The sequence below is a fragment of the Macadamia integrifolia genome, chromosome 13, assembly GCF_013358625.1.
Source record: "Macadamia integrifolia cultivar HAES 741 chromosome 13, SCU_Mint_v3, whole genome shotgun sequence".
Classification (NCBI taxonomy): Eukaryota; Viridiplantae; Streptophyta; class Magnoliopsida; order Proteales; family Proteaceae; genus Macadamia; species Macadamia integrifolia.
The window spans coordinates 601001-618942 of NC_056569.1; the positions used below are offsets into that span (position 1 = coordinate 601001).

Genomic DNA, 17942 nt, shown 5'->3' on the forward strand with positions numbered 1-17942 from the left:
ATGTGGGTTAGGTAACTTGTTTAAGCCTAGTCAGACATTACCTAGGCCAACAAAATATTGAGATACAAATCAATTGATACTAACAACAGATGAGTTTTAAGGGAATGATAATTTCCGCTTCTTCGTTTTTCTAGTTCCAATCTCAATTATTTGCAGATAAATCTTGATGCAGTGATAACTTAAAGAGGACAAAGTTTTCCTAGACCTTGCATTTACATTCGCGGTGTGATCCAAGGGTACGGAAATCCTGCTCCCCCTCTCCTCAAGTGATTGTTCGCCCGATAAATTGGTGCATAGCTGTATGCCTACATGGGAGTGTGACCCCAAGCAAATTGGTGCATGCCACAAAACTCGAACTTGAGATCAACCTCTTGCGAGGTGATGTCACGAGCCACCTGACCGAGTTTCTTTTCGCCTATGGTGAATTAGGAATTCCTAACTTGGGCATCAGCATAATCAGAGAGGGCCACAAGGGAGAGCATTTACAACTTTGTTGATGGGGGTGACAGTGCAGTGGTGATCCAAGAATCCAATCAAGAGGTCACTTCCCATGCTTCCTTCATATTCGTGAAATCTTTTTTCCCCAATTTTTTGTTTGGCACATAAACAATAAACAGACAATAATTATATTTTCATCGGGCTTTTGGCGGTTATGGGTTTCAATACCTGAAATGGGTGATGGGTCTTACTCATGACTATCTTCTTCAAAATTACAGGCCAACCAATTCATTACTTGTCGTTGCAGAATATTCAATGTGGCAAAGCATTTAACCACTCACCATACATGATAAGCTACGAGAAATTCGATTGAAGAGGTATTATTATATTCAGTGGAGGTCTTTGAATACTCTAGTATATATGAGTGATTCGGATTGTAGAATATTTGATTTATATTGAAGGATTTAAAAGAATGGCAAAACTTAAAGTAATCTTACGAGAAATGGTAAGGAAAGATATGCATTGCTTAGGGTTTGTATTAAGTATGATGTTGAATCTAATTGATTGATAGGCAAGGATTCATGCAACTGGCCGATAGAACTGAATGGTTATTGCTGTAAAACGCTCAGCCATCTAGGCACCCACCAGGCCACCATGAGTTCATGAGGACGTGCACCAAACAATCAGATTGTTACCAGAAAAAAACATAAAAGAACCTAACAATCAAATCTAAGGATTTTGATTCAGTGCAGGACCCACCCACTCATAGCCTCCTGTGAGGTTGATGGTTGATCCTTAAATAAAGTATATAAATCAGATCGTAGTAAGTGGACACCTCTCTCCAAGTCCCACAATGCCAAACCAGTCCTGCACTGAAGATGTTTGCACATGTCCTCCCATTGGTTGTGGGCGCGTTGATATATGCATACATTATCGGGTAGCCTTCTTTTGTCCTTGAATTAATTAAGGGTAAAAGAAGCCTTAAAGGCAGTGCATAGGCAGTGCGGCTCCTATGCACATACACTAGGTGTGACGAAATGACCATCCACCTCTAATGAAAGGCAAAAATTACATCATTGTTGATGCTTCCATGTGCATTCCTATTGGACCTTGTACTAACATAGGGGCCAAGCAACCTTTTAGGGAACTCTCTCCCGGCAATAGAATGTTATCTCGTTGATGTAGGTATATGTTAGTGCACAAACCAATGAGAGGGCGTATAGGAGGCGTAGACAAACACTACCGGGTAGTATTGTTTCTTCCCTAATTAATTAAGTCCACGTAGGAGGGACGAGGGAGAAATTTCATAAATTTGTTATCAGTTAGGCCCCTCCTCCTGTCTTAATGCCGCCTTCTGCTCAGCGATGTCGCTCTCTGGCGCCCGTGATTGAAATTCGAGGCGTAAGCTACGGACTGGCTCTTCTTCTTACTCTCTCTCTCTCTCTCTCTCTCCCATCCAATCCAATCAACCCCAGCGGCCAAGCTTCACAAACACTTGCAACAAAACCCAGAACCATTGTCCATTTACCACTTTTGGCTTTTGGTCTCTCTGATTCGATCTGCGAAAAAATTCGAAATTTGTGAAGGGAGAGACGGGAAAATCTGACAGAAACTGAACGAAGAGATATAAAGGTTTAATGTACAGGTACCCTTTTCAACGATTGAACGATTCTTCTGTTGTTTTCCAACAATCTAGTTCCCCTTTTTGCTGCAATTCGATCATTTTCTTTTCTGCCGGATTACATTTAATTTATGTCTAAGTTGTATTTATTTTGATTTGTCCATTATTCCCGTTTCAATTTTCTTCTCAATCCCTCAATTATTTTTGATATCTTGTTCTCATTTTGTTTTTTGTTTTTTAATTGTAAAATACAGATGTATATTTAAGCAAATATTTGGTTTAATTGATTCATCAATTCTGTGCTATTGAATTGGTATTGTTTTCCATCTTACAGCTGAGGAATTTTTCCTGACGGGTGAATCCTCGGGGAAGAAGTGATGGATTAACCCTCGCGGTTTCATTTTTTTCATCTATCTGGGCCTTCATAGCTACACACTTTTGTGGGTATCCAGGAATTTTCCCTTAGGTGTAACTATCTGGATTCAGAAGTTTTTAAAAGAAGAAAGCAGGTTCCTTTTACTTATAATTCACCAAGAATTTGTATGCATATGTGATAGAATTATAGCTATTGGGCACCCATTGTTCTTTAATTCTTGCGGGCAGAGAAAAACAAAATCACTTACCGACATTGCTAATGACTATGCAGATAGAAGAATATTGTACATGATCCATTGCATTAACCTTGACTGAAATTTTTTTTTCCACTTTTCACAGTTTGAGTTGTTATTTGGTTGCGCCTGAGAATGGGAAGATGAATTCTAGACTATGAGGAATTGAACTGAAGCTGAATCAAGTCTGAAACGGAAGAAGGAATTTATGAGAGTTATTTTTGTCATTTGGAGAAGTCTCAGCACATTATTTGGGAAGTCAAGGTGTAGAGTATGAATAAAGGCTGAAGAAACCATAGGATGTTTGTATTTGCTAAATAAGTCCTGGTTCAACTGAAACCATGACTAGTGAGGCACCTCACCCTTCAGGCAAGAGGATCCAGCAAGATTCATCTTCTGTTGTAACAGGTGATGGATTACCTACAGGAAAGCGTGTACATAATATCTCCGTACAGACAGGTGAAGAATTTTCTCTGGAGTTTCTGCAGGATCGTGGCGCTCCAAGGAGAGTACCCATCATGCATGATAGTGGTGAAGACAATACAGACAGAGGGGGGATTAATTTTAATCAGAATTATCAGCTGAGATATGAAGATCTAACTGGAATTCTTGGGCTAAGGAGAATTGATTCTGGATGTGGGTCTGAGGCCTCAGATTACAGTTCAGGAAAAGGGCGTGCTGCAGAGGTTGAAAATAAGGTTTATTTTGATCAAGCAAGTAGATACCACAAGGAGGTTAATGGTAGTGGACAAAGATCAGAAAAGTCTTCTGATGAAATGGATTTTGATCGAGTTTCTCGAGGGCCAATTCCTCCACCTCTTCCTTTTTCTGAGTCCCCGCAGGCTTACCCACTTAATGCATCAGGGGTTTTGGATGACTTTCAATATGGCAAGATGAAGTTTCTCTGCAGCTTTGGTGGAAAGATTTTGCCCCGACCAAGTGATGGGAAGCTTCGATATGTGGGTGGAGAAACGAGGATCATTTCCATAAAAAAGAATCTTTCCTGGGAGGAGTTAGTGAAGAAGACTTCGGCAATTTGCAACCAACCTCATACAATCAAGTACCAGCTCCCAGGTGAGGACCTTGATGCTCTTATATCCGTGTCGTCGGATGAGGATCTTTTGAATATGATAGAGGAATATCATGGGCTTCAAAGAATCGAAGGTTCTCAAAGACTGCGGATATTCCTTATCTCTTCAAGTGAATCTGATAGCCCATGTTCACAGCACAGCAATTCTGAATACCAGTATGTTGTTGCTGTTAATGGCATATTGGATCCCACTCCTCGGAAAAGCTCTAGTGGCCAGAGCTTAGTAGGCCAATCAGGACATAATATGGATGGTGCCCCAAGCTTTCTCAGGGATTCTCCTACTGCACTGCATCCTTTGGAGATCAAGGAGGGTATGGGTTCCCCCAATATGATGGGAGTATTTTCACGTCCTGCTGCTCAGTTTTTTCTCGTCTCCCAGAACCCAACAAAGTCCCCAAATCAGTCCCCTCCTTTCTCACCATTACCAGTTCAGAAACGAGAATCTAAGACGATTCAGATGCAATTGCATGACGATCAGTTGGGTCATGGTAGTAATGAAAGCAATGGTCCTTTTACCACTGACCAACCACCTGACAACTACTGCATTGATGCCTCTGGCTATTTTCATCCACCCCATGGACATGGACCATTAATGAATTATCATCATCCTAGCAAACATATGGTGGGTGTAGAGCAAACAAACAGAACCCATGGAGTGCATTTTCACAACCGCAGACCCAGCAGAGATTTTTCTCCACCAGTATTTGTTCGAAATGCCAGTGACTTGGAGGGTTACTACTGCGAGAGGCCCATCCTCAAGGAAAGGGCAAACTCTGAAAGATTTCCCTTGCATCCTGAAGACCGTATGGGAATGTTTTCAGGATCTAATGATTCAGTTGGTTCTCATTACGGGATGCCACATGCACGATCGGATACACAGCTGCAGGAGCGTGGAGAGAGCTCTATTTACTGTTTGCGGGAAGGAGTAACCCCATCATCCCCGCTCGACTTTGAGACCATGCAATCACCACCATGGGTGAATTTGGATGCCATCCAAGGGAACAGTGAGTTTACTAATGAATTTCAAATGATGTTACCGGGTACAGACTCTACTGGCTGCTCCCAGAGGAGAGTGGATTCTCCAAGTTCTTCTTGTTGTCCGGAATTCTCCAGCAGGAATCAAATACCTCACTGTGCGGCCCATTGTTCTTTTGATAAATACCAAATGTTTGCAGAAGATATGAATGATCCCAAGTTCATGTCACAGGAAGGTTACAAGGAAAATCCTGGATTGAGTCATGAAATGTTAAACTTGATAGATCAGAAAGATGCGTGTATGCATCATGGAAACCATTGCCAAAACAACATCAGAAATACACCACATGCTACTGGTGTGGACTATAAGAACAAGATGCCCGGTGTTGATCACCATCCAAGTTCTGTGTTTGGTGTTCATGGTTATCCACAAGAGTTGCAAGTCCCTGGTGACAACATTGCTACATCATCAGGTATTGCTCAAGAACCTCCTTTGGATATTATGGCAGATCGGACCCAAGGCTACCAATTGGAAAAAAGTACATCTGAACTTCTTTTGAAGAGTCCAGTAATTCCCAATGATCAGCTGTGTACACCTAGTGAGCCAACAAATGGTGAAGCCGGATATGAGGTGAATAATGTCTTGACAGCATCTTCTGTTCCATGGTCCAGGAATACTGAAGTTGAAACCTTAGAAAATGGCCTCCGTGAAAGTACCAACCAAAAATCCAATGATAAGAATTCTTTAACTGATCTACTTTGTGATTCGTCGTTACTACCTTTTGAGTGTCAAACAGAAATGGGTGACCAAGCGCGTATGGTGACAACCTCTGTAAATTTAGCTCCATTTTCCACCAGAGAATGTGCTGATTCGAGCTTAAACTTGCGGACAGATGACTTAAATCTCACTTGGTCATCTGAGCTTCTTGTGAAGAGCCCAACTATTCCCAACGATCAGCTGTGTACACCTAGTGAGCCAACAAATGGTGAACCTGGATATGAGGTGAATAATGTCTTGACAGCATCTTCTGTTCCATGGTCCAGGAATACTGAAGTTGAAACCTTAGAAAATGCTCGCCGTGAAAGCACCAACCGACAATCCAATCATGGGAATTCTTTGATTGATCTACAGTGTGAATCTTCATTACTACCTTTTGAGTGTCAAACAGAAATGGGTGATCAAGAGCGTATGGTGACAACCTCTGTAAATTTAGCTCCATTTTCCATCGGAGAATGTGCTGATTCGACCTTAAATTTGCAGACAGATGAGCTAAATCTCACTTGGTCTTCTTATCAGAATCCAGCTACAGATGATCCTTTGAAGAGAGAAGTTACTCTCCTTGATGAGGACCCTGTGAATTTTCCTGGCGAGGAGGTTGACCATGAGGTAAACTTGAATGGACCGTTAAGAACTGAAGATGATATCCACTTAGAACGCTCAAATAATCTTGATAAGAATATTCAGCTGGAATCAGTAATTATTGTTGAAGATGTGACTGATATTATGCCTCCTGACCATGAGTCCTCAAAAGTTGTACCTTGTGTACTGTATACTAGCGAGGATATCTCATCACCTAGGATAACTGAATCTGAAAGCATTGCTCCAGAATCCGAGGTATGTTTCTTTTGTTGATTGCGTTGGGGTATTTAATCCTATAATTGTGTGTCTACTGCTAGTGTTGATTTACCATGCTTTTATGATCCAGGATACTAAACTTGACTCAGATATGGATGATTCTATCAGTGATTCTGTGATAGCTGAAATCGAAGCTGGCATCTATGGCTTGCAGGTTTGGGATTTATATTTTATGTGATTTCTGCCAAATTTTCATATTTTCTCTCATATAACATGTTTTGCTTGCAGAAGTAGCTTCATTGATTTGGCATGCCGATTTGGCTTATAACCTGTCTATCATTTTGTGGCTTATATACATTGTACAGTCACATATCATTTGAAAGAGAAATCTATGAAAAGGCTTTTCATTTTAGTAAATTGCTTGTGTAGTTATGGTTGAGCATTTGCACTTCACGATTGCTTTCTTATTTAACATGATTGGTTGAAATATTTAATCCAAAAATCTATTGATAGAATCTTTAGTTTGAATTAGTAACTAAGATTATTCCGTATCCTATTATTTTGCCTTTTTTTTTTTTTGGCTTATGGTCTATTCAAGGGCTTGACATTTTAACAGCCTCCATTGAGGATAAAGTGTAGGAGATATTAGAATTTCATCTTATTGGAAAGAGTAGTTTGAAGTGAGTTAATTTTAGAATGTAAAACACATTAGTTATCATTTCTGTGGATTTATTCTAACTGGTTTTTGATTATCTGGAGCAGTACTGACGAATTTAATTTGGCACAAATTTGATTCTCCGTGATCATTTAATTTTTTTGCTCTTTCTTAGTGCTGTTATTGAAGTTTTGTTATGTGGGTATCATTTATGGTAAGTATTTCTTTGTTGTCGTGATTAGTAATGAGATACAAAGGCGTCGTTCCCGGAAGTGCTACCAAGCATGATTAGTGTCGTTTCATTTGACTTAAGGTTGCAAGAGGTGTTGATCAAGGATGGCCTCTGAGAGTGGATGTGAATCAATGGACTCCAAAAAGCTCTTCCCTCACTAGGTTCACTTTCCAGCTTACCTCTTGATGTCCTTGACACTCAACGCATAGTCTGCAAAACTGTCCGCTCTGCTGTACAGCCACCTAGCACTGTTGTCCTGCATCTCTTCTCAACAAAACATACACTAACACTGATGCTGCCAGGAAGTCCACAACCAATCTACACACAATCATGTAGACACAGCCTCTCAGTTACATGCACTTCCAAGTGTGTACACCCAGTCTGCATCACACACACTTCAAATCCTAGCATATACAAATAGCCAACACAACCACAACACATGGATTTTGATGAGGTTCGGAATATGCTACATCCCCAAAGTAGTGTTTGTAAGGGTTCCGTAACTACTTAATACACTACTTTCATTGCACCTTTAGTTGGAGCACCCACACCTAGATTCCCTAGCATAGAACTGAGAGGGCACACAAGTGCCAATACAATTGACAGCACCCACTATCAGAGAATAGCCCTTTCAGATAACGAGATTGGCCTTGTAGCAATGCCCTACAAATAAAGCACATCTAGCATAGGGCCAACATATACAACCCTATGTCTAGTATAAATACAAGATCACAAACAAGATACTGAAATAAATGTAAGAAGGAGAATTTTTATAAACCCATGTCTATATCAAATCCTGTTACCTTGAGATGTCCGTGAGAACTCCCACTGCTCATTGGAAGCTTCAACTCCCCTCTGTTTGGAGAATTTGTTTAAGTGTGCATTGAATCACAACTTCTCCCTTTCTTTCCTTTCCTTTTATTTTTTTCCTCCTCCCTTCTTCTTCTTCCTTTTCTTCTCTTCTTCCTTCTCTTTTTTCTTCCTTGTAGAAGCTCCCAAGAATGGTCAACAATGGCTCTCCCCCATCCACATACTTCGAAAATAACAAAAACAACAAGTGGAATGGGTTTGGAATGCCTTGATACACCATACTCACATTTTTCTCCTTCTTCCTCACTTCCACTCTGTTTTCTTGGTCTGAGAAGATAGAGCTCACAAAGATGGAGATCCTACAACTCGATTAACCCAAATTCAAGCTCAAATGGCCAAAGTTATGACCATTACAAGTTCGGCCAATGAGATATAGGTAAATGTAATCTTCTGGAGACTGTATGGTACACTCGTGCTCTACGAAATCACGATGACGATATCAATTGTCCGATCGATGCCTTATAGTGCAGGTCTGATCTCATGTGTTGGATCGGGGTCATGGTGCAGCTCGTTTTGTAGACAATCTGTGATGTTGGATGAGCCATCTCGTGATGTGGAGAGATGTCACACGACATTGTGTCAGCCTACGTATTGGATTCCTATTGGTTAGATTTGTCAGATGGTCCTTGACGTTCTGATTTGTTAGTGATGAGCGGCTCAGATGTGATTATACGGAATCTTAGGACTACAAGGTCCATAGGGATGGACTGTAGGCCATCGGATCTGGTTCAAATGCTTGGCAGAGAGAACGAATTGCATGGACAATGATTCTCAAAGAAACGGAATCTTAAGGTGCGCTACTGTAAGCGTGCGACACACGATAGTGTGATCAATGAGGACTAGAGGAACAACATCTTTCATATGCATAGGTAGCATGGGAAGTATTTGATCGGGAGGATTCAGTGTAGCGCGGATTACCGTCAAATGCTAGGTGCGATGAATCACAATACATGCTGGAGTATTTTTGCATTTCGATGGACAACAAACTGGCGCACCTCTCTTCTCTAGTTGATTGATATCCTTATGTCTTGATCCTTATCTGTCATGCCTAAGAAATGGCCTAGATTTGTTGAGCCCAAAGGTTGGGCAAGAAATGGGAAAGGCGTTGAGGGGGGATGTCATAGTTTAAAGTATCTCCAATACGATACCCCTCTGATCTGTGTCTTAAATTTAGCTGGCCAATACGACGATCAATACCGGTATTTTAATCCTTGATCTTTATCATATCTTAGTGTATCTCCGATACGATATGTTACTCTCCGATATGTATATTAAATTTATCCAACCGATACGGTGACCGATACCGATACTTTAATCCTTGGGCATGTCTTTAGTCCCACACCGACTTGGGAGAATGATCTTGAGCTATTGATAAAGGGTAGCCTCCTTAACTTGGTATGATGCATTTTAAAGCCATAAGGCCCATGGGCCAAAGTGGACAATATCATGCCATGGGTAAGGGTCCAGGTTGTTATAATACTCCCAATACTGTGTGGGGTCACAATGGGGAGAGAATGTCACACCCAAGAAACGGCCTAGATCTGTTGAGCCCCAAAGGTTGGGAAAGAAACGTCTTTAGTCCCACATTGATTAAGGAGAATGGTCCTGAGCTATTGATAAATGGTGCCATCTTTAACTTGGTATGACGCGTTTTAAAGCCATGAAGACCATGGGCTAGAGTGGACAATATCACGCCAAGGGTAAGGAGCCAGGTCGTTACACGATCCAACGGACATTACAATTCTGGAATCAAGGCAAACCAGCGCCATGAATTGCATCTCAGGGATGTTGCTTCCTGAGAGGGATCTTAAATGGCCTCTTCTCATCTGTATTTATATGAACACCTGAAGGGTTTCCTTAGCCATTTGAGGCTCTTCGACCCACGGGCCCATGCTGCCCCTTTGCCTGTGTTGCGGTTGTGCCCCTTGCATATGTGCTGCAGGCTAGCCTCAGCCAGCTGCTGCATGCATGGCTGCCTGGGCTGCACACCCTTGTGCGGGTGCGCCTGCAGCTTTGTGCTGGCACGGCTGCATACCTTGCTACCACTGCCGCTGTTGCTGCCGTGGGCTGCAGCCATGTGCTGCGGCACCACACCACCCACCAAGCATGACATTGTGCGTGCCAAGTGTACTGCCACACCATCAACCACCACTGCCGCTACTTCCACATCATTTCACTGCCATGTCATCACCCATGCAGATGGGACCATGACATCGAAATGCGTGCAACACTTGGACATTTCATCAAACACTTTGGATATTTTGGAGCGATTGTACGGAAACAGCCACAAATCTCACACCCAGAGCAGCATTGAGATGATTCCAGTTGTGTTGGACTTGCGACTCGATGCTCTACAATTTTCAAGAACAGCCCATTAGCTGAATTTTCCATATGGAATGGAAAAAATGCCCCCAAAGCTGACTCAGCTACAATTGCCACATGTGACCTGTTTTGCCACTTGTACATTGTACCCTCCACACTGTGCATTGTCCACTGAACTGATAGATACTACCATATACTGCCACATCATCTGAACTACTTGTACAAAGCATCAACACTAAAATTCACCCATTTTCCTCTTTTTGTGCAGTGATACGAAATATTCCATATCTCCCTCATTCTAACTCGGAATGGTATGATTCTAGTTTCATTGGAAAGAGGACTCGAAACACTACACCTTTCGAGTTCGTCCCCTCTTCTATTTATGCCACTTGGCATGCTCATTTTGGCACCAAAGTTGATCCTTCTACATGAACTTGTGAAGTCACCATGAGAAGATGCATGTGCACAGTTCCCAATGCTGCTACATGCTACCAAAAACTGTATATCATTGTAAAACACTGCCAATAGCAATCATACAGTGTCACATGACTCAGGTAACCTGTCCAACATTGTCAAATGCCACGTGTCCTAACTCACTGCCAAGGAACTGTTTGCTACTGGCCAGATCTACCAGATCACTGCTATGTCATTCTGTGCATTTTGCCACTGCCAGCTGTACTGCTCTGCTGACTCACACTGCACTGTGGTGCACTCTATTGACTACAATGACAATTGACAACACCACATTCACTGTGTAAAAAAAGAGGATGATTCTTAATAGATATGATTTTATATTTAAGAAGAAATTTTTTTCCCGATGAAGTCTAGGCAGGATATTGAAGATAGTTATCATCACATTGGAGCTTAGGATTTATTTCGTGCTCGTGAACCCAAATTGTAATGCAAGTGAAGGGAAAATCTCAGAGTTTCACCGGCCAATGATATGTTTTGTCTAAAGTGCTGTCTAAAATCATGGATATTCAGAAGTCATAACACAGATGATTGAAAACTGAAACTTGTTGACTAGGTTTTTGTCTGGTTTGAACCTCATCTGTTTCTGACCAAATATCTTATTAGCTAGCTTACGATTAATGAAATTACTGGGTTGCTTGATAGGGCCTAATAATTTGAAGTCGATGTCTTTTGTTCACTACTTCCTACCTCCTGTGTTTATTATCACTTTGGACCTTTGGGATTTATTTCCTTTCAGTTGCATTGTAAGCTCACACACTAGAAAGTAGATAGGTGAATGACCCTGGGAATTGAAAATATCAGACAGCCAATGTCAAGTTCTGTCTTAAGTGCCTATCTAAAATCATATTCATGATCATAAGGCAGATGATAGGAACCAAACTTTAATGTAGAACTAGAATCACAAGTGATTCTAATCCCAGGCAGGATCTGAAATTCTGGCTGAATAGAGAAGATGTCCTCCAATAAGCTTGGTTCTAGCTCTCAAATACTCTATCACGGCAAACAAATAAAAGGAAATAAGAAAAGAAAGAGAAATCGATGGAGGGTTGAGAAGGGGAAGAAATTAGTGAATGGGCATCTCACCTAGGGCATCTCACCCAACTGCATCCCACAGCACAACAGCATAGGCCATCTCTTTTTTTGTTTTTTTTTTTTTAATTTAACTCAAATCTGTCTTCTCATTAAAACTGATGGGCTTTAAATAGCCTTACATTGCTTGGACACAAATTCATAATAAAAAAGGAAACTAAAGCTAAAAATAAAACCTTCTAATTTAACTTCTAACTTGCTAACCAAGTAAGAGTAAATTAGAAACTAACAACTAGTGATAAAAAGGGAACTAACCTAAGTTACAAAATAAAAACTTCTTTGGAAATAGAAGCTAATTCAAATTAGCAACTAATGAAAATAGAAGCTAATTCAAAATAGCAAGTAATGCAAAATAGAAACTACCTCTATCTTCTAATTAGGAAGCAAAATAACAAAGGATATAGACTCAAAACACGACTCTAAACTAAACTAACGAATTAAATCCCGTTTTCTTACTTTCTACCCATATTTTAGGCCCCTTAAAGTGGCCCATTACAAATAAAACCCATGGGATCAAAGGCCCAACATATATATAACCCAACCCAAGGCTTATTTGCAATAAAATAAGCCCATTAAATGACTTATTTGCATCAAACTTGTTAACTTCTTTATATTTGATCTAAACATCATCAGTTTCACTCTAAAAGATGTTATTTTCTATTTTGCAATCAATAAATTAGTGAGTTTCTTGACAGCAACTAATACTTTGAAGTCAAATATTATAGTTTCATTACTGCTTCTGAGCATGTGTGCTGATTGTTTGGAGGAGGCTTACAGTTACTTGATAATTGAATGCAGTTACATCATCATAGATGGTTGCTAAGCTGAATAGTTCCCAATGACAGAAATTACATGGTTTACATTATCAAAGCAGTAAGATAACTTTCATGCAAGGATTTAAGTATCAGTATCGGTCGACCAAAATTAAGATATGTATCAGAGGGTATCGTATCGTATCGGAGATACGTTAAAGACATGCACATAAATGGATAGGAAACACTTTTTTATACACTTTTGCATAAAAAAAATAGTTAAAAAAAAAAAATCTATATATAACATGTATTATGCATAAACACTTAATGAGAGTATCACACTAAGAATCCAAGGTTTGTAGTTGTCTCATAAATGTAAAATCCTTGTTCTCAACCTTGATTTCCACTTTAGTTAGAGAGAAAAATGGTTAATAGCAACTTAGGCACAAAACTTCTAAAAAAATTGTGTTTTTCTGAAAAATGACCATCTTGGCCATTCTATAACCGTAGCGCACCGTATCGGTGTGTATAACTGATTGATACCGAAATGTACATTTCACCTCGATTTTTATTTTTTCATAGAGTATCTGCAGGTATTGGTGCATGTCGTATCGTATCAGTGTGTATCGGTATGTATCGTAGGATACATATCGATACAAAAGGACTTTAAAATTTTCATGTATCATAATCGGTAGTATTGTGTTGGTAAGGGCCATTCGGATACGTAGTAGCCGATATAGTACGATACGTACCGATACTTTAAACCATGCTTTCATGTGGAACAAATTTTTTTGCAGCAATCCAATTAATTGTCTGAAATCATAGCTAACTTTTGAAAAGTTTGAATCTTAAAGAACAACTACTGTTGCGTATGGAAACATGGATAAGTTATGAAAAATTAAGGAAATACTAATTTCCATTTTCTTAATTATTCACCCCCATTCCCATATGAGCCAAGGTTTAAAAACCTGGAATTGTACACAGGACCGGCCTTCATCAATTCTGATTTGAAGCTGATCGGAATTGGGTGGAATCTCCTGGGGCCATTGAAATTGGAATCGGGAAGGAGAAGAAAAGCTTTCCACTAATATGTGATTTTTTGGAGTTTTAAAAGTCTTGTAGACCTAGCTACAAGAGGTTAGTTTCATTGATTTTCATCTATTTCAGTGACTGCAAAAAGGGAGAAAAATGAAGATCAAAGAGCATTCATGGCAGATTCCCACCCAGATTCTGATTCGAATCGGCTGTTTTGCCAATTCCGATCCGATTTTCGAAACCATGATATTAGCTGAATACTCAATATTGGCCTCTTTTCTGCATTTTTTTTTTTTAATTTGAAATTATTGCACATTTTGTAGTTTTCTACAAGAAAAACAATAGTTCATCTGGTTCCTGTACTTCTTGCATGAAATAAGAGTTTCAGTATTTGTGATGATATGTAGCAGATTTTTGGTATAAAACTTCATATTTTATTTGATAATTATAGGCGATATTACTTTGTATATTTTTTTTTGTCAACTTTGTCGGTAAATGTCCAGATCCTGTACGCAATAAAATGTTTCAAATGATGGGCAGATCATAAGAAATGTTGATCTTGAAGAACTAAGTGAATTAGGATCGGGTACATTCGGGACAGTTTATCATGGGAAGTGGCGGGGAACAGATGTTGCTATTAAGAGGATCAAGAAAAGCTGTTTTGCAGGAAGATCATCGGAGCAAGAGCGGTTGGTGTGTCTCCATCATGATTTCTGCGATTGCATTTCCTTTCTTAGATTTTTTTCTCTCATTATGTTATTTCTTTCGCCTCTGCAGACTAAAGACTTCTGGAGAGAAGCACAGATCCTATCAAACCTTCACCATCCAAATGTTGTAGCATTTTATGGAGTAGTCCCAGATGGGGCTGGGGGAACAATGGCAACTGTAACTGAGTTCATGGTGAATGGATCACTTCGACATGTCCTAATTAGGAAGGATAGGTGTGTCGTTATTGATTTTTTTTTTTTTTTTGGTTGGGAATACTTGTCAATATTAATTTCTTGCTCTAAAGCTCCCTGTCTAATTCACTGCAAATTTATGGGCTCTTAAATGTGTTCTGTAGGACACTTGATCGGCGTAAGAGACTTATAATTGCAATGGATGCAGCTTTTGGCATGGAATACTTGCATTCAAAGAATATTGTACACTTTGATCTAAAATGTGACAATTTGCTGGTCAATATGAGAGATTCTCAGCGACCTGTTTGCAAGGTAAAAAGGTGGTAGATATTAGTTTTGTACAAACAACTGTCTGATTGGCCTATATAAGCATCTAATTTAACATTCTTACTGAAGAGATCTTGAACTTTTCTCATGAAGTTGGCAGTTTCTTGACCTGTGATGTGCACCTGGCTTAATCTCTTATTATACCTTTTTTGTCAATGAAGTTATGGAACTTTGTTTTTTGAAGTCACAGTTCACATTCTAAAGACGGCAGATTGTTCTGTTCAAGAAACTTTGGTTGATAATTACATGGCTGATTGGATATGTTGTGAAATTTTAACTATCCAGCTACATATTTTGTCGAACCTATTTGCGAGAGTCCTTGCATTGTAGGGTAAAAGTACCAAATTTGAATACATTTGAAGGTAGTTTTTATCTGCACTGAGTTACTGCTGATAGCCCTCATTTCTGTTCATGGTTATGTGAAAATGGCCTTTCCAGGTTGGAGACTTTGGATTGTCGAGAATTAAACGTAATACTCTGGTATCAGGTGGTGTTAGAGGAACCCTTCCATGGATGGCACCTGAATTGTTGAATGGTAGCAGCAGTCGAGTTTCTGAGAAGGTTAGTGGGAAAGTTCACTGTTATCCATTGTGAAATTTTTGCAATAGTGGGAGACTAAATTGCAGGGGTACCTAGAAAATAATAATTGATTGACCTTTGACAGGTTGATGTTTTCTCGTTTGGCATTGCAATGTGGGAGATCCTGACCGGTGATGAGCCATATGCCAATATGCATTGTGGAGCAATTATTGGTGAGTTATCTTTGATTAATGATTAATGTTACTTTATCATCAATTGGGAATTTTGAGTATGGCCTCTCATCCACTGGTTGCATATCATGGTCAATACTGGTTGACATGTCAGCACCTAGATCATTGTTTATGTACCATGCACATTACTGTATTTGTTTTTTAAAATTGCACCTCAAGCACGAGTCAGGTCTAACACAAAGTGAGACACGCATTAGTACTTACAGTGAGCTCCAGAAAAAAAGTGAGCAGGTGTCCAGGCACAGCTGCCACGATAAAATTTCTCTAAGAAGTTTTATATGAATGACATAATATCATGTTTGTTTACTTTTATCTTTTGGATTTTTTCCTTCTATATATATATATATTTTTTCCCCATGATAATTAATGATAACTATATCAGCTCTGGGAAGGAACGGGTATGAAGCTGAAGAACCTTGATCTTACCTGTAATGCAATTATATTTTGCAAATTGATTCTGGGAATTTCATCTTACCCAGTTGAGATCTAATTGAGCATTGAGGACCAAAATAAAATTATTGGGAATTTCATATGGTTGAATGATTATTTAATTGGTTTTTGAACTCCTGCTCATTTCCATCAATAAAACATCACTTTACAAAAGGAAGAGCTGAACATATTTCAATTTGTGCTTACCTTGGTTCATCATTCACTGTTTTAAGTGTAAACCTTGTGTTCTGTCATTGTTATGTTCAATCACAACCATGTACATCCTGTAACTTTGACTCTGCTGTTATTCTTTACAACAATGTACCTTCTTGTGAATTATGCATGAAGGAGGAATTGTCAACAACAGTCTCAGGCCACCAATTCCAGAACGTTGCGACCCTGAGTGGAGAAAACTAATGGAACAGTGCTGGTCCCCTGACCCTGCAGCTCGGCCTTCTTTCACAGAAATAACTAACAGGCTACGTCGTATGTCATTGAGACTTCAAACCAAGGGACAGAGATGAAGTCCAACCTTTTCTGTAAGTTAACAAAATATATGTACACTCATTCTTTGATGGTCAAGATCATTGACTAGCCTCAATACAGCCCAATTTCTGTAGAAGATTTAATTTTTGGAGGTAGAGAGCATGAATAATATCTGTAATATTCTTTCACTTTTGGTAATAAATCAAATTTATTGTTTTCATGTGAAACACTTCAGATCAAATGATTTTGTCATAAAATGAGCATATGTTTAATTACCTCATCATCTTTCTCATTCCACTTAACATTCTCACACTCCTCCTCCCCACCTAAAGAAGAAGAATATAAGCGGAAGGCAAAAGGGTGTAGGGGTTCCTGTATTTGTTTGAGGGGAAAAAGATTCCCACAACCCCAGCATGTGGATCAATTTTTCACACCCTCTCACCTTTCACTGTTCTAGACTGTTCTTCTAGAATGAACAGTGAAATGTCTAAAACAGCCCCCCTCCTTTTTGGAAGATTCAAAAGGGGGAACCCTCGGATGCCCACATCGGGAAATAGGCGTCGGAGGGAACGGAGGGAACCCTCTCCCTTATTTGAGTAACAGATTGGAAAGGGATACTTTAGAATCTGAAACATCATTTCCTAGTTAGTTTGCATACACCTTGCTGGTGAATAAGGATGTCCACTACAAAAACCAGAAGTATTATGTGGAAGACGGATAAAAGAATGTGAGATAAACCTCTTTTTATTAATTATTATAAGATAGTAGGTGCTATTAATTATGGACTATGAGTTGCATGTCATTTTGAATCTTTTACATCTTAATAAACATATGGGGAAAAGAAACATGCAAGACAGCGTGGTCTCCAAGATGGGATTGAATGACTGCGCCACCCCTTATGAAAGAAGGAAATCTCGCTCAATGTATGCTTCTGTATACAGTCACATTGGCCAGCCAGAAGAAGGGTACGAGAAAACTGAAAGCAATAAAATAGTCTAGGTCTGGGAGACAAAGCTCGAAGCCCCATCTAATAGAAAGCAAAAACTGAGAAACCCTAGCTGAAAGAAAATACGTAAAAGAACCTTGCCAAAAGCAAAGAAGGTTGAGAGAATTGGAGTGCTAGATTCACTCCAGGATGAGATTGAGAGATGGATGTCAAGCTCACATAAATTTGGATCTCAATATGGGGAAGTGTTTCTTGTTCGGGAATGTGGCTCCTATACCTTCGTGGGACCCAATTGGTATCCATTTTAGTTCAATCGATTGAAGGTAAAATAGTCATTTTATTAAAAAA

General features: G+C 39.6%; 1 protein-coding gene across 5 annotated transcripts; it reads left to right on the forward strand.

The window, feature by feature from the left end:
* The first annotated feature begins 1760 nt into the window (after positions 1–1760).
* LOC122059610 lies at positions 1761–16868 on the forward strand. Of its 5 annotated transcripts, none has more exons than XR_006134087.1 (10): positions 1762–2083; positions 2394–2568; positions 2774–6347; positions 6439–6522; positions 14278–14430; positions 14515–14678; positions 14801–14948; positions 15451–15524; positions 15628–15715; positions 16511–16564. XR_006134087.1 is itself a non-coding variant. In XM_042622502.1 (10 exons), exons 3-10 carry the CDS (start codon positions 3009–3011, stop codon positions 16684–16686), a joined length of 4275 nt encoding a protein of 1424 aa, XP_042478436.1. In that variant the 5' UTR covers positions 1764–2083; positions 2394–2568; positions 2774–3008; the 3' UTR covers positions 16687–16868. The 5 variants fall into 5 exon arrangements, 3 of the variants coding, with proteins under 3 accessions (XP_042478436.1, XP_042478437.1, XP_042478439.1); XM_042622502.1 differs by having other exon boundaries at positions 1764–2083; positions 15402–15524; positions 16511–16868; XM_042622503.1 differs by having other exon boundaries at positions 1764–2083; positions 2394–2499; positions 15402–15524; positions 16511–16868.
* The last annotated feature ends 1074 nt before the right edge of the window (positions 16869–17942 follow it).